The sequence below is a fragment of the Diaphorina citri genome, unplaced genomic scaffold, assembly GCF_000475195.1.
Source record: "Diaphorina citri unplaced genomic scaffold, Diaci psyllid genome assembly version 1.1 scaffold515, whole genome shotgun sequence".
In the NCBI taxonomy this organism is placed as follows: Eukaryota; Metazoa; Arthropoda; class Insecta; order Hemiptera; family Psyllidae; genus Diaphorina; species Diaphorina citri.
This window is the reverse complement of record NW_007377949.1, coordinates 146,426-172,129: the sequence shown is the minus strand read 5'-3', so window position 1 is coordinate 172,129 and position 25,704 is coordinate 146,426. Positions and strand designations below refer to the sequence as shown.

At 37.9% G+C, this 25,704-nt stretch overlaps 2 protein-coding genes across 2 annotated transcripts; one reads left to right on the top strand and one right to left on the bottom strand.

Moving 5' to 3' along the window:
- Positions 1 to 98: 98 nt before the first annotated feature.
- Positions 99 to 25,704, bottom strand: LOC108252441 (chitinase-like protein Idgf2). The gene is made up of 12 exons (XM_026823915.1): positions 25,486 to 25,704; positions 24,955 to 25,013; positions 21,852 to 22,049; positions 20,399 to 20,584; positions 20,076 to 20,226; positions 19,686 to 19,814; positions 19,265 to 19,330; positions 2,846 to 3,004; positions 2,610 to 2,708; positions 1,986 to 2,421; positions 805 to 1,397; positions 99 to 139 (listed from the first exon to the last, which is right to left on the bottom strand). Exons 1-12 carry the CDS (start codon positions 25,649 to 25,651, stop codon positions 99 to 101), a joined length of 2,283 nt encoding a protein of 760 aa, XP_026679716.1. The 5' UTR covers positions 25,652 to 25,704.
- On the top strand, positions 5,115 to 5,891 carry LOC103509622 (SRSF protein kinase 1-like). Its single transcript, XM_008474247.2, has 2 exons — positions 5,115 to 5,177; positions 5,475 to 5,891. The coding sequence occupies exons 1-2, from the start codon at positions 5,165 to 5,167 to the stop codon at positions 5,720 to 5,722; spliced, it is 261 nt and encodes an 86-aa protein (XP_008472469.1). The 5' UTR covers positions 5,115 to 5,164; the 3' UTR covers positions 5,723 to 5,891.

Here is a 25,704-nt window from a genome sequence, read left to right as displayed (position 1 = left end):
ACATCTATAAAAGTCTTCTGTAAATCTCATTAAATCAACAGGTTTAATTTAAAACTTCTTTTTAGTCACCTTGTAATATAATTAAAGACCTCAGTTGTTTATGAGACCCGACATTTTGCTGTATCAACTTTGTATGAATCTGTAGGAGACAAATTTATATTTATTAATTATATTATTATTAAAATTATTACTTTTGTCATCATCCTTCCCCAGAAAACTTTTCCCAAAAGGCGAGAAAATAAACAGTTGAATGATTCAATAGAAAGTGTGAGGGCACTGAGGGGAAGGCAGGGAGGGAAAACTTTTAGAACAAAGCACAGAGGTGTGTGTTTGATGGCAGAGTGGAAAATTTATATTTTATAGCGACTGGGGAAAATTGAATACAATTTCAGCGTAGTGTATTGTTTTTTGTGCTCGGTGTAGTTTTTAGTTTTTGTTACCCTTCCGTGAAATCCTCTCGGTCTTTCCTTTCATAACTCTCCGCTCCTCTCATCAGCATCTCTCTCGCTAACTTTCTGTTCTATTGTCTTTATTAAGTCTTCATACTTCATGGTGCTTACTCTCTGCTGATGTGTTTTCAGAAGAAACTTTTAGACAAGAATAGGGCGTTTTGTTTTTTCCCCTCCAAAGGAAAAGGCGAACGCTTTATTTTCAGTAAGGATTAGGACGGTGGATTCTGGATCTTTAGGTTGTACATCATACGTACACGTTCAGTGACGTTCACTGTTCAGGTTATTACCTGGGTATTCCTATACAACTAGGTATACATAGAAAGATGGGTAAATATGTATGCTTTTCACTTACCAGTGTAGTTCACATGAGGTAGAACAGAGAGACCCAAAAGATACTTGTCAGGACGAAGAGCAGCTTTCATCTCACGGATGAGAAGAGTGAAATGGTCTTTGTGAAGAGTGGGGTTCTCATCCTTGGGCCCGGTGATTGTGTGCTTGATACCATACTTTTCACCGCAGTTTCCTTTGAAGTCATCCAAGCTCAAATCTACCATGGCCACACCAGCCAGTCCATTTTGTTTGGCGTAGGCAGCCTTGACGCCCACAGTGTCTGGATCTTCGTAGCTGACCCAAATGCCGTACTCTTGCTTCAGCTGTTTGTTGGGCAATCTGAAGGCGTACGTTCCCATCCGCTTCTGTGTGTCTGGGACTCTGCGCAGGGTGGTGGGAGAGGCGTTAGCGTCCGTCAGACTAGCCAGTTGGGAACAGATTTCGCCATAGGATAAAAGTCCTTCTTCCTGTACGAGGGGTCCTTTCTCACCAGGGCCTTCCACTTTGAGGGGTGGGATACCGGTGCGGGAGGTGTCCTTGTTGATAACCCAGGTTCTTCCGTAGGTGGGGATGGCGAGGATGAGTTTGTTCACTGAAACAGATGGTGAGCGAAATCGAGGTTACCTAGAGTGACTAGAGCCGGATACTTTTTTTTATCAAGTAGTCCCTCCTTCCACCCCTGGTGGGCGATGGAGGGCAAAGAGTAAGATACTCATGACTGCCCGAATGAGACTGAAAAGTCCTTTCCCTACATTGAAAATGTTGAATTCATTAGGTCATGTGAAAATCCATCTACATATGATCCAAAATGAACTTTGTAGCTTGTACCCATTGAATTATGGGTAGGTAAGGTTGTAAGGTATGAAGGGGTAGTTTTAGATTTCTGACAATTTCTGTACAACTTGATGCCTACCTTTCCTTGGTCTTTCGATAAAGGCTTATTGTTAAATCTAAGTGTTACTAGCATATAATCTAAAATTCGACATAAATTGTTTCCCACAGCAAAAATTTCAACGTGGTATTTTCTGGTTTTCTTCGGCCTTGCACCAAACGTGAAAGAAGACATGTGACTTGACAGACAGAGAAGTCAGAAAGAGGACAAAGAGGCAGAACGGCCTAACACCTAACAAGAAAAAAGAACAAAAGAAGGCATTCTACAATAGTATTGACGTTACATAAATTCGTCATCATTATGGTTCCTACTTCCAGCTAGTGGCTATGGTTTCCAGCAAAGGATACTTGACTCCATTACAAACGCCTCTGGTGTCATCAAACATCAACGCGTTCAACGCCACCCCTCCCAAACCTGCGCGCTTTGCAAACGCCGTCTTGTAAGCAACACTCTGTGTATCTTCATAAGCTAACCAGATGGCGTGGTCATCTTTCAGCTGATTCCGCGTCTCTTCAGCGTTGGATGACTCCTTGAAGTATCTTGGACTGAGATTGAAGTTGAGCTTTTCAAGGAATTCGCCTGGAGGATGGGCTGGGTGGCTGAGCGCTTTGATTTGGGAGCAGACTTCGAAATAGAAAACGATTCCTCCCACGGCTTGTTTGGGTTTGGTGGGTGAGTCGTCTAGATCGGATTTCTTGACCAATGCCCAGGATCCGTATGACGAAGCGGATATGATCAACTTGGCCGCTGAAATGTGAATCAGACAATTTGAGGGGCTAGGATAGGTGTTCACGTATTACAATAGCTTCATAGTAGGTGTAAGTGCAAGTAGTTATGTAAAGGTGTGTCCACACATAGTCGTCCGACCATCGGTTGATGTTGACTGAACCCTCTACACTCGTCTAGTTGAACTTGGACACACCTTGAGAATGAACCATATGTCTCGATTAAGGGTCTCTGGGGTGTACGGAAGTCGTAGGCATGGAGTGTGATCAGATCCACATGTTGAGTGATGGAAGGCATGTCAAAGTATTCTGTAAAAATAATTAAAATACCCATCCATGATAATGACTGCTGAAACTCTCAAAGAGATACCCATGATTGTTTTATCGGGTCATTCAACCTGAAACCTGAGGGATTGAGGCAAAATTCAGCAAGTGTCCCTTTCAACCGCCCACGTGGCTGAGCGCTTTGATTTGGGAGCAGACTTCGAAATAGAAAACGATTCCTCCCACGGCTTGTTTGGGTTTGGTGGGTGAGTCGTCTCGATCGGATTTCTTGACCAATGCCCAGGATCCGTAGGACGAAGCTGATATGATCAACTTGGCCGCTGAAATGTGAATAAGACAATTTGAGGGGCTAGGATAGGTGTTCACGTATTACAATAGCTTCATAGTAGGTGTAAGTGCAAATAGTTATGTAAAGAGTCCACACATAGTCGCCCGACCATCGATCGATGTTGACTGAACCCTCTAAACTCGTCTAGTTGGACTTGGACACACCTTGAGAATGAACCATTAAGAGTCGAATTTTCACTCTTCAACTGCTTGCCAGGCTAGCGATTAAGTGCTATCGAAGCTGGAGAATGATAGCATACTTGGTCTACCAGTATGCTCAAATATCAAAGGACTTCGAGATAGAAGCCCTGCGGCCTGATATATCCACAGAAAGCGGTGCTAACCTTTTCAGGAAGATCACGGACCTGAAACAGACCTTTCCAAAGCTGAAAGTCTTGATTTCCTTAGCCGGGGCCGATTCTGTGGAGTCTCAACAAAGATATATCGACGTGGTAAGTTCTATTAAAGTTCTAAAAAGGATCTCTATACGTACATTGGAGTTTCATTTTTTTCCTCTTTTCGACTTAGTAAAATATAAAAAGGATCTCTATACGTACATTGGAGTTTCATTTTTTTCCTCTTTTCGACTTAGTAAAATATATTGGTAAAACAACAAAATGATTAATTTCGCTTACTGATCCAATATTGTTTGCCGGTTTCAGCTTCGTGAAGACTCTCATCAGGAGAAACTAGTGGCATCCGTTTTACCATTCCTCAAGAAATACAACTTCGATGGCATCAACATGGCGTGGGTGTTTCCACCTCGGCCGGACGAAGTCGATAAAGTGAAAAACCAGGGTGGTCCACCAGGTAAGTTTTCACCATTCCTTATTGTGCTTAATTTTCGTTCCTTCATCTTATTACTTTAGGCGGAATTTTTTTTTGTTACGGATGATGAAAACTTGTGAAATGGGAAGATATGTAAATGAGGGCGAAGTCCAAAAAGGAAATCCGTACATTCCGACATCTGTACCTAGTTGAGTGTCTTACAAAAGTTATTATTGACCAAGTATCTACAATATTTTAATTAATATTTAATTACTTATCTACCTATGGAATTTTAATGTCATGTTAATTACAGTTGTGCACGACATAGATCCAGAAGGCACACGAGTTGCTTTCGGTGGATTGGTTCAACACTTGGCGGACATTTTGAAACCCGAGAACTTCATCACTTTCGTCACGGTGATACCTCATGTGAACTATATCGGTAAGTGCCTCACTGAAATAAATTTTATTGTTAAAGAAACGCCAATCCCCTCATGATCAGATGCTGTTAGACTGCGAGAGTAAAGGGGCTTTTCAGTCCTATGTTGGCAGTATAAACAAGACATAATATTCTATTCTAATTCTCTAATTCTTTTCTATTCTTCCCCAGTGTACTACGATATTCCCACACTGAGTCACGCGGCCGACATGATCATTGTGGAATCACACGACTTTCCATCACCCTCTAGCAAGTATGACTTGGAGGATCCTTCAGTCCCCATCTACTATGTTGCAAACAAGAATGAAGTGTCCGACATTGAGAAGAAAATCCGGTACTTCCTGGAGAAAGGAGCTGATGGTAAGTCATCCTCTTATGTGTTAACGTGAATATCTCTTGTCTGATGGATAACAGTCCAGTTCCTATAGCATATTTTTATGCTATCACTAGCTGAATTCCGTCGCTTCGCTCCGATAACAGTCCAGTTCCTATAGCATATTTTTATGCTATCATTCTCCAGCTTCGATAGCACTTAATCGCTAGCCTGGCAAGCAGTTGGAGAGTGAGAATTCGACAAAGGAGCTGATGGTAAGTCATCCTCTTATGTGTTAACGTGAATATCTCTTGTCTGATGGATAACAGTCCAGTTCCTAGCATATTTTTTTGCTATCATTCTCCAGCGTCGATAGCACTTAATCGCGATGGATAACAGTCCAGTTCCTAGCATATTTTTATGCTATCATTCTCCAGCTTCGATAGTACTTGATCGCTAGCCTGGCAAGCAGTTGGAGAGTGAGAATTCGACCCTTAATCGAGACATACCTATGGTTCATTCTCAAGGTGTGTCCAAGTCCAACTAGACGAGTGTAGAGGGTTCAGTCAACATCAAGTCGATCCTCATACACAGAATGGCTGGACGCGAAATGAAGATCACATTGGTATCATCATGAGGTTCTTGGGTAAGTAGATAATTTGCTACTATACATAAACCTGACATTAAATGTACAGTCACCTCGCACCTCCATACCTGCGAGAAGGTAAGTTCAAAATATACCTGAGATTTGCTACTATACATAAACCTGACATTAAATGTACAGTCACCTCGCACCTCCATACCTGCGAGAAGGTAAGTTCAAAATATACCTGAGACCTGAGGGGTGTAAAGTGGTACAAGTAGGTAAGTATTACTTTATGTAAATTTGGTGGCTATCATCTAGAAAATATCATTTTATTATTGAAATAAATAACCATTCCAGGAAGAGTGCCTCAGCAGATTTTGCGAAAGGGCAGTCTCACTTCAAAATATTTCAAACAGAACGGAACGTTACGTCATTTTCGATCGCAGATGAACTTGGACCTCTGCGATCTCCTGTTCTACAGATACCATTTCGATTGGTCAGAAGCACAGTCATTCTCTTCTCTTCTGTACAATATGTTGAACTTGAATCCAAAGTTGAGACTGACTGCTCAACAATGTTTAAACCATGAGTGGTTACAGATTTGAAAGAAAGATCAACTGATCAAGCAGATATTATTTTAGCTGTCAATGATTTGGCTTGCCTGGAAGATTGACCAGATCTTGATTGGAATAGGCAATGGTTACCTACCATGAACTTTATTTGAAGTTTGTAAATGTAGAAAAAAGTGCAAGCAAATTGTTTTCAGCTATTTTACATTGTTGTGTTTTTATTTCCATATAATTTCGTGAGAGGAAAAAAAATAAAAAATATACAAATACCCAATATAGGGGGTAAATAACATGCTTTGTGAATACCTACTTATAATGTAGAAAAAAGTGCAAGCAAATTGTTTTCAGCTATTTTACATTGTTGTGTTTTTATTTCCATATAATTTCGTGAGAGGAAAAAAATAAAAAATATACAAATACCCAATATAGGGGGTAAATAACATGCTTTGTGAATACCTACTTACTGCATATTCTGTATTCCTCTAAAAATCTAAAAGATTAGTGTCAAAAGAAGGCGGGACCACACGTTTCGAATATACTTTTGATACGTTTCCTTTTAGAAAATAACAACCTAATACTGTTACATTAACATTATAGCCCAGATTACATTAACATTAAAGTATTATGTCGGAGGAGGTGTGGTAATCCTCGAGATTGACGAGTACCCTATATGACAACTTGTATTTAAATGTTATCGCCAGATATGAGTATATAGGGTGAGGTAGAAATCTTGAGGTTTTATTATTTTAGGCTTTTGAAACTTTTTCAATACAGGTAATTAAAGTGCCTATTATTTTCTTTTCAAATTATCACGTCACTATAATACCACTAATCACTGTATTTCAGCACACGGGAGTGTAATGGTTGGTAATGTTGGTATCTGTATGTATCCGTTTATAGTTGCTACTTTTAAGTAAGCCCTACAAGAATATGCGTTAACCCTGTAAAATAATAAGTTTAAACAATATTAAATAACACCATTTCTAGCGCCTAAAATCGGATACTGTATTAAGAATCCATCAACAATAATTCTGCTACTAAGGGATTAGTTACAGGAAGTTAGGCTCGGACAATTCTCAGGACAGATTAGTAAAAATCTTTCAACAACATGTTCTCTAGATCTAAATAATACGAAATTTAATCACAGAAAACGATAAAGTATATAGGTAATGTTGTAAAAATAGATGTACAATTTTGAAATGGCCTAGATTTCCTTTATCCTTTCTTTGAACAATAATGGTCAAGCAGATATACCTACCCATGTAGTATTATGTAGTAATAATTGTAGTATGTATAGTATGCTAGTTAAATTTAATTTATGTTTTGAGTTCTTGAGATTCAAATTAAGTTTAGAACGAAAATTCAAGACAAGATCATCACTGTTTCGAATGTCTTTCATCATAATCATACCTAACTAGAGTAGGAATAACAACAAATAGGTACCTACTTCAACTTGCCAATAGAGATGAATTATCTGTGAAGTATCCTATTTATGTAAGTATACAAAACATCACTCAAAATTCCGATAGATAGGTATCATAAGATCCAAGGAATTAGACCTTTTCTTCAGGATTATACTAAATCAAATACCTTAGTGTACGAGTATATAACATTATAATTCTATGTTGGCACACTATGATAAATCTAACTATAATAAAAAATCAAATAATATAATACATTTTATCGTGTACATCTCCGTTGCGTTGTGCAAATATATCGGCTTAAATCCAGGAGTGTGCAATTTCACACTAGTATTACAGAAACATCTGATTTTGCTAACTACACGTATTATTCGATCAATATTGAATAGAGATAGCTATCAATAAAATAAACAATTTCAGTTTTCTAGTCATGAATTGGAACGGTACCTATTGAATTGGGCTGCAAATTTAATATGCCCAAGGTATACCTACTTAGTACGAATATACAAGAATGACAGGTTATCTTTGATATCGCCTAAAATCGGATACTGTGTTAAGAATCCATCAACAATAATTCTGCTACTAAGGGATTAGTTACAGGAAGTTAGGCTCGGACAATTCTCAGGGCAGATTAGTGAATATCTTTCAACAACATGTTCTCCAGATCTAAATAACACGAAATGTAATCACAGAAAATGATGAAGTATATAGGTAACGTTGTAAAAATAGATACGTACATTTTTGAAAAGGCCTAGATTTCCTTTATCCTTTCTTTGAACAATAATGGTCAAGCAGATATACCTACCCATGTAGTAATAATTGTAGTACCTATACCTATGTATAGAATGCTAGTTAAATTTAATTTATGTTTTGAGTTCTTGAGATTCAAATGAAGTTTAGAACGAAAATTTCAAGACAAGATCATCACTGTTTCGAATGTCTTTCCTCATCATAATCGTACCTAACTAGAGTAGGAATAACAACAAATAGATGCCTACTTCAACTTGCCAATAGAGATGAATTATCTGTGAAGTATCTTATTTCTGTAAGTATACAAAACATCACTCAAAATTCCGATAGATATCATAAGATCCAAGGAATTAGACCTTTTCTTCAGGATTATACTAACTAAATCAAATACCTTAGTGTATATAACATTATAATTCTATGTTGGCACACTATGATAAATCTAACTATAATAAAAAATCAAATACCTACCATAATAATATAATACATTTTATCGTGTACATCTCCGTTGCGTTGTGCAAATATATCGGTTTAAATCCAGGAGTGTGCAATTTCACACTAGTATTACAGAAACATCTGATTTTGCTACCTACACCTATTATTCGATCAATATTGAATAGAGATAGCTATCAATAAAATAAACAATTTCAGTTTTCTAGTCATGAATTGGAACGGTACCTATTGAACTGGGCTGCAAGGATGCCCAAGTTATACCTACTTAGTACGAATATACAAGAATGGCAGGTTATCTTTGATATTTATAGATCTATCTATATGATTATTATGAATCATTTTATTTTATCCTCTTGTACCTACATCTTTGTAAAAATCTTCACATTTTCCAATCGATCCCTAAGAACAGGAGCAGAAAGGAAAACGTTACCAACAATGGCGCAAAGAAAACAACTACATTATTATTTTCTCTTTCTGCTAGGATAACACGGAACACAAATGAAATTTACAGTTCTTAACACAACTCCGATCCCTAAGAACAGGAGCAGAAAGGAAAACGTTACCAACAATGGCGCAAAGAAAACAACTACATTATTATTTTCTCTTTCTGCTAGCATAACACGGAACACAAATGAAATTTACAGTTCTTAACATAAAAACGCATACAAAGAAACCAAGTTTCTCGAGCTTTGTGGAAAGAAAAGCTTCAGTCTTGTGGAAAAACCACGTTACAATCAAAACCATGTTTGAAAAAGAGAGGAAAAAAGACGGAAAAAGTATTATAATTTAACAAAACAAAATATTATTTCTTTGTATTGTATACTCGTGCATATACGGTGTTCCTGTTCTCCAGAACAAAGTTCAAGTTTCATAGGAAAGCTTCAAATTTCCATGGACCAGTTTCTAACCACGGTAGATTATTGGTGGAGATGCCTCAAAAACGTAACAAAAAGGTTCAATATTCCCTAACGTACCATTGCGTTCATATTAAAGAAAATAAATAGGTAAGTGAGCAGGTTTTTATTCTCAGCAGGACAGTTACCTAATAATTATTATTTTAAACATAAGTGATCCCATTTTCTGTTTGATTGGTTTTGGAAATAACAAGCTTTCATATTTCCTCATCAATGATAGCATGCTGTAGAATTGTAATGCCACTCGTAACCCCCACCTACAGGAACAAAAGTCTTGCATTAGTTTAGTTTATTGAAGAGTATGATAAGCACCTAGGAGACGAACTGATTTTGTTTAGTTCGGTACAGTCTATGTACCTACCTATGTAACTTTCATCAAACCTATGTAATTTGTTATAAGTTGGTTGCTGGGCGTAGGTACCTCATTTAGACTTACTACTACTATTCATTGAAGGCTTGTAAAAGATTTTTTTCTCGGAGTTCAAATGAGGCCCCCATTAAAAAAAAATTCACATTGAAATAACAGAAAAAACTTTCGGTAATTTTAGTATGAACTTGGAGTTCCACAGAAGCACTTAATATGAATACCAGGATAATTTCGAAACAGCACCTATCCAAATATTCTCAAGTTAAGGTAGGTTTAGCAGTTTTGTAGGTAACTCCGATTTGGGTACCTATACCTACGTACACATATTCTACATTGGCACATAACTAAAACTTTAATCTCCACTGCAATTTAAAATTAATAATATTGAGGATTGGTAATGGGTTGTATGAAATATATCGTGGCAGTGACGTTACTTCTACTAACGACACGAGGAAAGTACGTATAGAAGTACGACTATTATGTTTATTTCATAACCTTACCTTCCCATTTGTATATTTCTAATGACTTTTCCCCATAATGATATTTGTGTTTTCGATATAAATATAGGCTATGTTTATTTCATAACCTTACCTTCCCATTTGTATATTTCTAATGACTTTTCCCCATAATGATATTTGTGTTTTCGATATAAATATATATATTTATATCGTAAAGGATATAAAGTACTTACCATTCCACAGGATTGAATCCTTTCAGAACATTAGGGGTAGAACGAATGGGTGCGAAAACCCCAAAATTAATAACCGTAAGTTAGGTAAGTATAGGGAAATTCAAGTCTGTTATTCAACATCATGTATTCATGATCATCATCATCTGTTATTCATCATCATGTAGGTAGATTATTTAGTTTTTAAGTATGTATTTTACCTGATTAACCTATCTCTCTTTTTCCAAGTTTCCGACTACGAGTATGAATTTTATTTGTTAAAAGCTTAAAAGTTACATTCTCTATTCTCTGTACAAGTCTCTATTCTCTGTACGGTAGAACGAATGGGTGCGAAAACCCCAAAATTAATAACCGTAAGTTAGGTAAGTATAGGGAAATTCAAGTCTGTTATTCATCATCATTTAGGTAGATTATTTAGTTTTTAAGTATATATTTTACCTGATTAACCTTTCTCTCTTTTTCCAAGTTTCCGACTACGAGTATTAATTTTATTTGTTAAAAGCTTAAAAGTTACAAAATATTCTCTGTACAAGAATAACAAAAGATAGTGTTATGTATTCATGTATGCTTTGTTGTAAGTAGTTTCTCATGGTGTCCCCCAAAATACACTTTCTCGTAATAATTCCCCTGATTTCGATAAAAATATGCGGAGCACTCAAATTGATATTTAATGATATATCAGAACTGAAAAAGCCCTTTCCATATCACATGCAAATTGTTTTTTTCTCAGACTGATTTCCCCTACCGCCTAAAGCTTACAGGATCCTTCTCAAGCAACTTGAAGAAATAGAAAATATCTTTAGGTGGTATTGAAAAGGAGTTATTATTTTTCACGTCAAAATTGATTTTACAAAAAATAAATAAAAATAAAATAAAAACATTAATGTGAATATTCTTGGTTCTTTCGAATGAATGAACCTTCGATACACTTTTATTTTAAAAAGTGTTCATTAAATTTTTCCTTTCTCCAATTGAGAAAATCGTTGTTTTTTTGCAAGGAAAATTCTGACTAAACGTTTGATTTGAATGGAAAGTGTTCTCAAAGCTTAAAAGCTCAAGTGTACTTCGATGTTATTGAAATGTGATGTTCATCAATATAAACATGAATAATTTGTAGCCGTGTTCCCTTAAACTAGGAGTTTATGTGTTTCTTGAAGATTTTCTCAATAGTTTTCATTAATCCCCATTTTACTAGCTCGTTTAATTGCATTGTCGATAAAACGTGCAAAAATAAGTGGACAAAAATAAAATAGTTAAGTAATCTTTGCAGTGTGTTTAATATTAAATTGGTGGATGCGTCTGATACACTGATAATTGGTGGATGGGTCTCATTATATTCTCTGTACAAGAATAACAAAAGATAGTGTTATGTATTCATGTATGCTTTGTTGTAAGTAGTTTCTCATGGTGTCCCCCAAAATCCACTTTCTCGTAATAATTCCCCTGATTTCGATAAAAATATGTGGAGCACTCAAATTGATATTTAATGATATATCAGAACTGAAAAAGCCCTTTCCATATCACATGCAAATTGTTTTTTTCTCAGACTGATTTCCCCTACCGCCTAAAGCTTACAGGATCCTTCTCAAGCAACTTGAAGAAATAGAAAATATCTTTAGGTGGTATTGAAAAGGAGTTATTATTTTTCACGTCAAAATTGATTTTACAAAAAATAAATAAAAATAAAATAAAAACATTAATGTGAATATTCTTGGTTCTTTCGAATGAATGAACCTTCGATACACTTTTATTTTAAAAAGTGTTCATTAAATTTTTCCTTTCTCCAATTGAGAAAATCGTTGTTTTTTTGCAAGGAAAATTCTGACTAAACGTTTGATTTGAATGGAAAGTGTTCTCAAAGCTTAAAAGCTCAAGTGTACTTCGATGTTATTGAAATGTGATGTTCATCAATATAAACATGAATAATTTGTAGCCGTGTTCCCTTAAACTAGGAGTTTATGTGTTTCTTGAAGATTTTCTCAATAGTTTTCATTAATCCCCATTTTACTAGCTCGTTTAATTGCATTGTCGATAAAACGTGCAAAAATAAGTGAACAAAAATAAAATAGTTAAGTAATCTTTGCAGTGTGTTTAATATTAAATTGGTGGATGCGTCTGATGCACTGATAATTGGTGGATGGGTCTCATTTATGTATTGAGAATTGGTGGATGTGTCTAATTTACCGCGAATTTGTGAATGTGCCTGATTTCTATTTAACAAATCACAGTAAAAACTAAACAACAGCCATTTAATGATAATTTTACTAGTCCGAATAAGTCCCCCCCACATGTTCAGTTTAGGTTAAGGATTATTCATATATTCACTCATATTTAGGTACCACCTAATACCTATAAATATTGCAATAAATTTAGCTCCATGTCACACAGTTTATGTGACATTGAACTGATGCGGGGAAAAACAAAAATTAATTTACCATTTTTACAATTTTTTCTTTGTTTTTAACATGATTTTTCTGCGCTCCATTTTTTACTATTGTTCACACAGCACACTTTTACATGACGTTTTGATTTCGAAGGGTTCGTCAAAGTGAAAACCTCTTTTTGTTGGTCTTTCTTTTGAAATAGGTGTCTGTTACATACTTATTGGATATTTCGTAAAATTCTAAAATTGTAGGTTATTTTTCCTATTAACCTACTGAATTTCTGAGCGCATTTACATGACGTTTTGATTTCGAAGGGTTCGTCAAAGTGAAAACCTCTTTTTGTTGGTCTTTCTTTTGAAATAGGTGTCTGTTACATATTTATTGGATATTTCGTAAAATTCTAAAATTGTAGGTAATTTTTCCTATTAACCTACTGAATTTCTGAGCGCGGACCAAAGAGTAGGACCAAAGATAAATAAATGCTCACAATTCCCTTCGTAGCTCCTCTTCGTAAGCGCACTCAGGTTCTGGGTAGGTAGTTCGTAACTTGGAAAGCAATTTCATTTTGAGCGTGATCTCCACAAACTCGCTCAAAGTACTCGTAGTAACATAAAGGTTTTCAAAATTAAAAAGAAAACCCAATTTCACGCTTTATCGAATTACAATTTCAGAAAACAAAAACAACAAAATCTCAAAGTTACTTAAAGTTGAGGAAAAGCCTCGGGGTTTTTCAACAAGAAGAAAAACATTTTACAAGTGACATTTGCAAAGGTTTGTGAAGATAATCTTCAAGATGGTTATCCAATCTGCTCCCCCTTAGAAAAGAGGTAAGATAGCTTTGGTGGGTTTTGTCCAAGTAAATGTGCTTGATAGTGATATCTTACTTAGTGAAGTGCTCGTAAATAGAGGTTTGAATAATCTTGCTATCTCGGTAGGCACCTAATAATCTATCACACAATCTCGTTATCACACAAAAAATGTATATGTAGTTATGTACCTTTAAAACTAGGTACCATATAAATAACTTTTTTCCCTCGATTCATTGATTGATTATGGGGCTATGTTTAGGTAACTACGTACACACATACACATATACCTATATAACTTATCAACTAGGTTGTTCCGCTTAGTCAATAGACTAAGTTACCTGCATAAGAAATTCTAGTTGCACGAATTATACTGCTCTTCAATCCTTTACTGGAAATGGGAAAATTCAGATGATATTTTCCTTTTGAAATCCGATGAAGTTCAATTTGATTATTAGATACTAAAGATAGGTAGGTATCTACATAACGTGTACCTACTCAAGATATGTATGTACAATTGTACATTGTACCTAGGTACTATCTTTGTTGCAAATGGTGTGGCATATCAAAGGGTGCTATTTCAGGAAACATGAGACTACAAGTTCCCTAAGACTACAGAACCTTTTGGGAGGAGACAGTAGAACGGAAGAGGTACTTTTCAACGTTAATCTATTCATGAATGTGGTTAACTGACTATTGTGATTATAATCTGAATCCAGGAGTGCTCAAGCTACCCTATACGTACATACCTATCATTATAATTATGACGAACTGAAATCAGTGCTCTCAGCCTATCAGATAAATGATCAATATAGAAATGATATTCTAATTATTTGTTGGGGTATTTTTCGAATTTCCGCGGATTCTATGGATTCGTCCTCTGAGGTCAAACCTAATCCAAATCTACCTAAACCACCCAAGTTCCTAATGGATATACACTCGTAGATAATCTCCATACCTATACCTTCGTAAAAACAAATGGTCCATAAGTTGTTTTTAGGTACTGCTCTATCCCCGTTTTTCGTATGGTATATAAAAAAAAAAAAAAAATTAACCCAGCCCTGAGTGTGAGTCTACATTTCGTATTCAACAGTGAAAACAAATCAATGAATTTAGATCAAAGATCAATCCGATAGGTGCCTATTTGTTCTGAGACCTATACATAGGTCTAATATTATGAGCCATGATCTAATTAGGAGAAACTTGATCCACTATTTTTTTGAGGGAACTAGTCTCAAGGCATTTGATTGGTCAATTTTGACTTGAGACTGATCTAAGAACGATCCTTCTTGTTCATAAATACGAGTGTTATGGTCCCGAAATCGAAGAGAGAAAGAATACAGGATACGAGAAAGCCTGCCTTTCCGATAAAGAAACATTATCCGGCCAGGATAAAATCCGCTCCGGGCGGGAATCGAAACCGCGGCCTGGCGCTTACAAGGCAGACGGTCTACCAACCAAGCTAACTAGACTGCTACAGGCTGGATATACCTACCTAATTGAGTTAGTTTGTAGAGTAGGTACTTTAAAAATAATAAAGTTACGGAGGTAGGAGGACTGTATTTCATCCTGTCTGTCCACGGGATTGAACCCGAGTCCTCCTGTTCACCAGGCGAGCGCCTTGATAACTACGCCACTAACGTGAAACTTTAGGTGAAAAACATTGAACTTTGGCCACACATCGGGACATTAACGAAACAAACCTTACGTCGCGCAACCGGTTTTCCATTATGGGACAAAACATTTGCTTTGCAAAATGTAATACAAAATACAAGTTCATATTTGGTACCTATAGCCTACAGAGGTCAGACCTTGGTCTAAACACCTGTGATCTTGAGGATGTTCGATTCTTCTAATTCTTCGAGAAGGTCAAGGCGAAACGATTTGACCTGTTGTATCTTCGTGTTGCTAGTTGAATCTTCGCGTTGCAAGCAGAGATAAATCAAAATTATACAACATCTTCGCATTTGTTACTTGAAATTGTTCAGCAAAAAGTTGGAAATATGCCAGATAGTTATAAACAATCGCTGTTGGGCACCTAGATATACCAATGGGCTAGTAGGTACCTGTGTCCGTGTGTGTGGGATAGGTACAGGAACCAAGCAGCAGAAATTTTAGATGTCGTACCCTATCTCAATCTTCATGTCAGAGTATTAGGCTATTAGGTTTTAGCCTAAGTTTAACCTGGCACCTAGCATATTCAGCAGGGCGGCGGTAACCAGCACTAGGGATCAAATACCCAAACTACCTAATATTCTTCGGTGGTCGAAATTATCATTGTGACCACTTGACCAGTGACCAATATTGATAAAATAAACCAGCTAATTTCGCAACTAACCTTTGGGTACCTTGGCTTCAACAGATGTTGTATGTTGTAATTCAGCTTGATAAACAACATGGGAGATTTTATCATTTGGAAATACCCATGCAGGTCACTGATAACAGCAAGATTGCGTTTTCTCTATACCTACCTATTTATCACAACGTAAGCATGAAATGAAAAAAATAGTGGATCAAGTTTCTCCTAATTAGATCATGGCTCATAATATTAGACCTATGTATAGGTCTCAGAACAAATAGGCACCTATCGGATTGATCTTTGATCTAAATTCATTGATTTGTTTTCACTGTTGAATACGAAATGTAGACTCACACTCAGGGCTGGGTTAATTTTTTTTTTTTTTTTATATACCATACGAAAAACGGGGATAGGGCAGTACCTAAAAACAACTTATGGACCATTTGTTTTTACGAAGGTATAGGTATGGAGATTATCTACGAGTGTATATCCATTAGGAACTTGGGTGGTTTAGGTAGATTTGGATTAGGTTTGACCTCAGAGGACGAATCCATAGAATCCGCGGAAATTCGAAAAATACCCCAACAATACTCCTCCCAAATAGGTATGTAGGATCCAAATAACCCGAATAGCTTGTTCAGAAGTTACGTCAATGGAAAATTGCTACAAAAAGGAGCTGTCACAAATGAGCAGTGACTAGTGTTATTATACATAGGTATAGGGTTAGGTTAAACACAAAACGGAGCTTTCTTTTTCATTGTCGTGGCTTCTGAAAATTACCTAACTTTCTGTTTCAGTTGGACAAGCCAAAGGACAGACAGAAATTCATTGAGACCACAGTTCAATTTTTGAAACAGTACGGATTCACCGGAGTTGATCTTGCCTGGGAATTCCCGGTTGTCAAGGAGAAGAAGGAATCCACTTTGGGTAAATTTATACCTACTATTTATACGAGTAGTCCCGCTAAAAGTTTTCCTCATTTTAGAAATTACTCTGATTTTCCAAAGCGGTCCCAGAAAGCCGCGCCAGTCCAGCTGAGTCCAGCACTAGGTCTTTAGTTCTAACTAATCTGAGCGCACGGCAGTGTGCCATTCCAAGTTCCAGTAAGCATGCCTGTGTACCTTCACACGAACCGATTCGGTAGGTTTTTCTCACCTTCATATTTTATTTACAGGATCTCTATGGAGTGGTATCAAGCACACAATCACCGGGCCCAAGGATGAGAACCCCACTCTTCACAAAGACCATTTCACTCTTCTCATCCGTGAGATGAAAGCTGCTCTTCGTCCTGACAAGTATCTTTTGGGTCTCTCTGTTCTACCTCATGTGAACTACACTGGTAAGTGAAAAGCATACATATTTACCCATCTTTCTATGTATACCTAGTTGTATAGGAATACCCAGGTAATAACCTGAACAGTGAACGTCACTGAACGTGTACGTATGATGTACAACCTAAAGATCCAGAATCCACCGTCCTAATCCTTACTCCATTGAGATTAATGATAGTACTGTAGTCCCACCAGCCACCCTGGTGGGCGGTTGAAAGGGACACTTGCTGAATTTTGCCTCAATCCCTCAGGTTTCAGGTTGAATGACCCGATAAAACAATCATGGGTATCTCTTTGAGTTTCAGCAGTCATTATCATGGATGGGTATTTTAATTACTTTTACAGAATACTTTGACATGCCTTCCATCACTCAACATGTGGATCTGATCACACTCCATGCCTACGACTTCCGTACACCCCAGAGAAATTACGAAGATGCCGATTACTCCGCTCCTCTTTACTTTGCCCACGGCAGACAGGAGCACCAGAATGCCAACTACATGGTCAAATGGTTCATAGACCATGGAGCCGAATGTAAGTGTCAACGTCAATACTATTGTAGAATGCCTTCTTTTGTTCTTTTTTCTTGTTAGGTGTTAGGCCGTTCTGCCTCTTTGTCCTCTTTCTGACTTCTCTGTCTGTCAAGTCACATGTCTTCTTTCACGTTTGGTGCAAGGCCGAAGAAAACCAGAAAATACCACGTTGAAATTTTTGCTGTGGGAAATGATACCGGACCTTGTGCATGACAAGCTAGACTCAGCGAGAGTGTCTGATGTTTTACCACAGCCGTAGTTTTTAATCCTCTAGCTACTTTTGGGATTCTATCTCATTTTTGATCAGATGTAGATGGATTTTCAAATGACTTAATGAATTCAACATTTTCAATGTAGGGAAAGGACTTTTCCGTCTCATTCGGGCAGTCATGAGTATCTTACTCTTTGCCCTCCATAGGTATCGGCAAGGCAGATTTTGGCTTCCGAAGACTCACTTGCCACTCGGCCACCCAAGGTGATCTGCCACTACACGGATATTGCCTTCATAGGCAAAGGTAAGCATTGGTATTTTTGCTTTCAAGCACTTTTATTATTATTATTACCTATTATTATATTTTCTTGAAGAGGCTTAATAGAGGGAACTGTAACTGCTAAGGTCTTATTATCCCGAAAGCGAAGAGAGAAGGAAGACAGGATAGGAGAAAGCCAGCCGTTTCGAGAACGAACCTTATCCGTTCAGGATAAAATTGAACCCGAGACCTTGTGCTTACAAAGCAGACGCGCTACCCTCCAAGCTAACTAGGCTGACATTATTTGTTTTTTAACCAAAAAATTCTTGATGTACATATGTAGGACATCCGTTAGGGACTTGGGTGGTTTAGGTAGATTTGGATTAGGTTTGACCTCAGAGGACGAATCCATAGAATCCGCGGAAATTCGAAAAGTACCGCAACAATACTCCTCCCAAATAGGTATGTAGGATCCAAATAACCCGAATAGCTTGTTCAGAAGTTACGTCAATGGAAAATTGCTACAAAAAGGAGCTGTCACAAATGAGCAGTGACTAGTGTTATTATACGCAGGTATAGGGTTAGGTTAAACACAAAACGGAGCTTTCTTATTCATTGTCGTGGCTTCTGTCCCGAATAGCTTGTTCAGAAGTTACGTCAATGGAAAATTGCTACAAAAAGGAGCTGTCACAAATGAGCAGTGACTAGTGTTATTATACATAGGTATAGGGTTAGGTTAAACACAAAACGGAGCTTTCTTTTTCATTGTCGTGGCTTCTGAAAATTACCTAACTTTCTGTTTCAGTTGGACAAGCCAAAGGACAGACAGAAATTCATTGAGACCACAGTTCAATTTTTGAAACAGTACGGATTCACCGGAGTTGATCTTGCCTGGGAATTCCCGGTTGTCAAGGAGAAGAAGGAATCCACTTTGGGTAAATTTATACCTACTATTTATACGAGTAGTCCCGCTAAAAGTTTTCCTCATTTTAGAAATTACTCTGATTTTCCAAAGCGGTCCCAGAAAGCCGCGCCAGTCCAGCACTAGGTCTTTAGTTCTAACTAATCTGAGCGCACGGCAGTGTGCCATTCCAAGTTCCAGTAAGCATGCCTGTGTACCTTCACACGAACCGATTCGGTAGGTTTTTCTCACCTTCATGTGATGGAAAGTCGTGTGATTCCACAATGATCATGTCGGCCGCGTGACTCAGTGTGGGAATATCGTAGTACACTGGGGAAGAATAGAATTAGAATAGAATAGAATACGAATAGAATCAGAATAGAATAATACGAGTAATAGTGCTTATTTATGCTCGCATAGGACTGAAAAGTCCCTTTACTCCAGCAGTAGGCTACTACTCTTATTGTGGTCAAATTATATTGAGGATAAAATTTCATACCTCGACTGGGATTGAACCCACGCCCTCCTGTTTACCAGGCAGCAAGCTTGTTGACCACTACACCACCGAAATGACCCGAAAAGGTGGAACCGACCTACTTACCCTACACCCCCAAAGTCCTGTCTGTATTTTTAAAAAGAATTTCAACTTTTTACAAAGCGTAATTTATTTCAGTGAGGCATTTACCGATATAGTTCACATGAGGTATCACCGTGACGACAGTGATGAAGTTCTCGAGTTTCAAAATGTCCGCCAAGCGTTGAACCAATCCACCGAAAGCAACTCGTGTGCCTTCTGGATCTATGTCGTGCACAACTGTAATTAACATAACATTAAAATTCCATAGGTAGATAAGTAATTAAATATTGTAGATACTTGGTCAATAATAACTTTTGTAAGACACTCAACTAGGTACAGATGTCGGAATGTACGGATTTCCTTTTTGGACTTCGCCCTCATTTCTTATCTTCCCATTTAACAAGTTTTCATCATCCGTAACAAAAAAAAAAAATTCCGCACAAAGTAATAAGATGAAGGAACGAAAATTAAGCACAATAAGGAATGGTGAAAACTTACCTGGTGGTGGACCACCCTGGTTTTTCACTTTATCGACTTCGTCCGGCCGAGGTGGAAACACCCAGGCCATGTTGATGCCATCGAAGTTGTATTTCTTGAGGAATGGTAAAACGGATGCCACTAGTTTCTCCTGATGAGAGTCTTCACGAAGCTGAAACCGGCAAACAATATTGGATCAGTAAGCGAAATTAATCATTTTGTTGTTTTACCAATGTTCCTATATATTTTACTAAGCCGAAAAGAGGAAAAAAATGAAACTCCAATGTACGTATAGAGATCCTTTTTAGAACTTTAGTAGAACTTACCACGTCGATCCCACTTACCACGTCGATATATCTTTGTTGAGACTCCACAGAATCGGCCCCGGCTAAGGAAATCAAAACTTTCAGCTTTGGAAAGGTCTGTTTCAGGTCGGTAATCTTCCTGAAGAGGTTAGCACCGCTTTCTGTGGATATATCAGGCCGCAGGGCTTCTATCTCGAAGTCCTTTGCTATTTTTTTCATTTCATGCTTACGTTGTGATAAATAGGTAGGTATAGAGAAAACGCAATCTTGCTGTTATCAGTGACCTGCATGGGTATTTCCAAATGATAAAATCTCCCATGTTGTTTATCAAGCTGAATTACAACATACAACATCTGTTGAAGCCAAGGTACCCAAAGGTTAGTTGCGAAATTAGCTGGTTTATTTTATCAATATTGGTCACTGGTCAAGTGGTCACAATGATAATTTCGACCACCGTAGAATATTAATTTGGGTATTTGATCCCTAGCAGATTGCTGGTTACCGCCTCCCTGCTGAATATGCTAGGTGCCAGGTTAAACTTAGGCTAAAACCTAATTGCCTAATACTCTGACATGAAGATTGAGCTAGGGTACGACATCTAAAATTTCTGCTGCTTGGTTCCTGTACCTATCCCACACACACGGACACAGGTACCTACTAGCCCAGCGGTATATCTAGGTGCCCAATAGCGATTTTTTTTCTCAACTTTCTGGCATTTTTCCAAGTTTTTGCTGAACATTTTTAACTAACAAATAGGTACGAGTTTGTTGTATAACTTTGATTTATCTTTCCTTGCAACGCGAAGATTCAACTAGCAACACAAAAACACAACAGGTCAAATTGTTTCGCCTTGACCTTCTCGAAGAAGAATCGAAGATCCTCAAGATCACAGGTGTTCAGACTAAGGTCTGACCTCTGTAGGCTATAGGTACCAAATATGAACTTGTATTTTGTATTACATTTTACAAAGCAAATGTTTTGTCCCATAATGGAAAACCGGTTGCGCGACGTAAGGTTTGTTTCGTTGCTGTCCCGATGTGTGGCCAAAGTTCAATGTTTTTCACCTAAAGTTTCACGTTAGTGGCGTAGTTATCAGGGCGCTCGCCTGGTGAACAGGAGGACTCGGGTTCAATCCCGTGTACAGACAGGATGAAATACAGTCCTCCGACCTCCGTAACTTTATTATTTTTAAAGTATTCTACAAACTAACTCAATTAGGTAGGTATATCCAGCCTATAGCAGTCTAGTTAGCTTGGTTGGTAGCACGTCTGCCTTGTAAGCGCAAGGCCGCGGTTTCGATTCCCGCCCGGAGCGGATTTTATCCTGGCCGGATAATGTTTCTTTATCGGAACGGCAGGCTTTCTCGTATCCTGTTTTCCTTCTGTCTTCGATTTCGGGACGATAAGACCTTATCAGTTACAGTTCCCTCTAGCATCTTAAAATAGAAAGTAAAAAATCAATTACCTAGGTATTTTTAAATTAGGTAACTTACCAAGTCGAGATATTTTTCTTTGTCCTTCTGGTCCTCGAACCCGCCGACTCCCAGAATAATGTTCAAATCAGGATACGAAGTCTTCAGGGCTGTGACTTGTTTGTATAGTTCATGTCCTTTGTTTTTGTCCGTGTCCAGTTCTTTGTCCAGGGATTTGATATGGTAGTCGCTGTTGGAAATGCCCGCATAAGCGTACACCAAATGGGTGCAAGTTGTCAGGAGCCGGATTTACCGAACATAATGTACACCTAAACTACATAGTTCATTTCAAATGATGTTTGGCAGACTTGACAAGGACATACTTTTCACCGCAGTTTCCTTTGAAGTCATCCAAGCTCAAATCTACCATGGCCACACCAGCCAGTCCATTCTGTTTGGCGTAGGCAGCCTTGACGCCCACTGTCTCTGGATCTTCGTAGCTGACCCAAATGCCGTACTCTTGCTTCAGCTGTTTGTTGGGCAATCTGAAGGCGTACGTTCCCATCCGCTTCTGTGTGTCTGGGACTCTGCGCAGGGTGGTGGGAGAGGCGTTAGCGTCCGTCAGACTAGCCAGTTGGGAACAGATTTCGCCATAGGATAAAAGTCCTTCTTCCTGTACGAGGGGTCCTTTCTCACCAGGGCCTTCCACTTTGAGGGGTGGGATACCGGTGCGGGAGGTGTCCTTGTTGATAACCCAGGTTCTTCCGTAGGTGGGGATGGCGAGGATGAGTTTGTTCACTAAAACAGATGGTGAGAGAAATAGAGGTTACCTAGAGTGACTAGAGCCGGATACTTTTTTTTATCAAGTAGTCCCTCCTTCCACCCCTGGTGGGCGATGGAGGGCAAAGAGTAAGATACTCATGACTGCCCGAATGAGACTGAAAAGTCCTTTCCCTACATTGAAAATGTTGAATTCATTAGATTATTTGAAAATCCATCTACATATGATCAAAAATGAGATAGAATCCCAAAAGTAGCTAGAGGATTAAAAACTACGGCTGTGGTAAAACATCAGACACTCTAGCTGAGTCTAGCTTGTCATGCACAAGGTCCGGTATCATTTCCCACATAATAATAATAATAATAATAATAATAATAATAATAATAATAATAATAATAATAATAATAATAATAATAATAATAATAATAATAAAAGTGCTTGAAAGCAAAAATACCAATGCTTACCTTTGCCTACGAAGGCAATATCCGTGTAGTGGCAGATCACCTTGGGTGGCCGAGTGGCAAGTGAGTCTTCGGAAGCCAAAATCTGCCTTGCCGATACCACCATAACAACCAACACGCTGGCAATAACACCTGAGACAACCATGTTGATTCCAGAACTAGTGACAATCTACTGGTGATAGTGTAGAAATAATCTCAATTTATAACTCCTTCATGGAGTTATTTTAAACCTTTCTTAATGATGTCCATTAAACGTGTGAAGGTTTCCGTAAACTAATGTGAATCATAAGTATTTACTGGTACTTCTCTGTACCTGTTCATTTCAAAATCCGTTGATTCCAGAACTAGTGACAATCTACTGGTGATAGTGTAGGAATCATCTCAATTTATAACTCCTTCATGTAGTTATTTTAAACCTTGCTTAATGATGTCCATTAAACGTGTGAAGGTTTCCGTAAACTGATGTGAATCATAAGTATTTACTGGTACTTCCCTGTTCCTGTTCATTTCAAAATCTTGCTAAAAATTAATTAACAGTTAGTATCCTTGGGACAAACCGTTATCACTAATTAATTAGGTAGTAATTACCCACTAACCAATCTTACCACATAAGAATCGAGAGAGGCACAGGATGAGACAAAATCTAATGATAAAAGAATGTAATATTTGGTAGGGTACTTCGGTACTTTTGACACATCCACTAATAGGTAATTCCTGTTATGTTTTACAGAGAAAATTTTGCCGAGTACTTTCGGCACATCCACTAAAAATAAAGAAAAACACCGAATCATAATAAATACATAAAAAATGTTCAATCATTCCAATTTATTTTCAAAATAATTTTAATTATGGACAAAGACATAAAGTTATGTAAAAATAACTAGTTAGGTAGGTACTCACTCAAGGTACCTACATACCTACCCCCTTGCATTAGAAACCAAAATTCATCTCTATGTACCCAAAAGAATGTACAAAATAAGCACGTACATAGGTGCCATTATGTATGTAAGTAAGATAAATAACATGATGTACACCTAAACTACATAGTTCATTTCAAATGATGTTTGGCAGACTTGACAAGGACGTACTTTTCACCGCAGTTTCCTTTGAAGTCATCCAAGCTCAAATCTACCATGGCCACACCAGCCAGTCCATTTTGTTTGGCGTAGGCAGCCTTGACGCCCACAGTGTGAACTTGTATTTTGTATTACATTTTGCAAAGCAAATGTTTTGTCCCATAATGGAAAACCGGTTGCGCGACGTAAGGTTTGTTTCGTTGCTGTCCCGATGTGTGGCCAAAGTTCAATGTTTTTCACCTAAAGTTTCGCGTTAGTGGCGTAGTTATCAAGGCGCTCGCCTGGTGAACAGGAGGACTCGGGTTCAATCCCGTGTACAGACAGGATGAAATACAGTCCTCCGACCTCCGTAACTTTATTATTTTTAAAGTATTCTACAAACTAACTCAATTAGGTAGGTATATCCAGCCTATAGCAGTCTAGTTAGCTTGGTTGGTAGCACGTCTGCCTTGTAAGCGCAAGGCCGCGGTTTCGATTCCCGCCCGGAGCGGATTTTATCCTGGCCGGATAATGTTTCTTTATCGGAACGGCAGGCTTTCTCGTATCCTGTTTTCCTTCTGTCTTCGATTTCGGGACGATAAGACCTTATCAGTTACAGTTCCCTCTAGCATCTTAAAATAGAAAGTAAAAAATCAATTACCTAGGTATTTTTAAATTAGGTAACTTACCAAGTCGAGATATTTTTCTTTGTCCTTCTGGTCCTCGAACCCGCCGACTCCCAGAATAATGTTCAAATCAGGATACGAAGTCTTCAGGGCTGTGACTTGTTTGTATAGTTCATGTCCTTTGTTTTTGTCCGTGTCCAGTTCTTTGTCCAGGGATTTGATATGGTAGTCGCTGTTGGAAATGCCCGCATAAGCGTACACCAAATGGGTGCAAGTTGTCAGGGCGGGGCGCAACTCTTCCGTGGCGACTTTGCCTTTTCCTGGAGGAAGGTAAACGGTTTGAATTAATGAGCTAATTGGCCAATTTTCCGGCCGTCACGTCACTATGAAGGAGCGCTGGAATGATCCCAGTGGGACCCTAATAGAGCTAAAAGTTTCATAAGTATAATTATTTTCAGCATGTATAGAATTTAACCAAGATGTAAATTTTACCTATAGGTATCTTTACAGAGTGTATATCTAATGCATTAATTAATATTTTTAGGTAGGCCCTCCCTCGGGCTTTATTTTTGCTCGTTTACTGTGTAACAGAATCCGAAAATTTGTAACATCCTCCCCCTCTACATCGCTATTTGGACTCTTGACGAAATTTTTAAAAAAAGTTCAATATTATGTGAGTAAAAAAAATAAATAAATTTTCAATGGCCTTGTCCCTTAATTGTAGATAACTTATTCAAAATAAATCATTTTTCCTTTGCACCCAAGATAGAACAAACGAATTTCTCAACTCACCTTCTCTTTTGTAAGCTTCATGATTGTAATAGCAGAGGATCTTCTTCGGCGGTGGGTTATCTTCCAAATTGATTGGAATATATTTCACTTTGCTCTTGGTAGCAGCCTGACCACAGCTCACCAAAACGGCGAGCAATGACACCCCGAAACACAAGTAAGCTCTCATGATTGCAAACTCACGTCAGAATCAGAACTGATTCTCTTGCTCTTTATGATAAC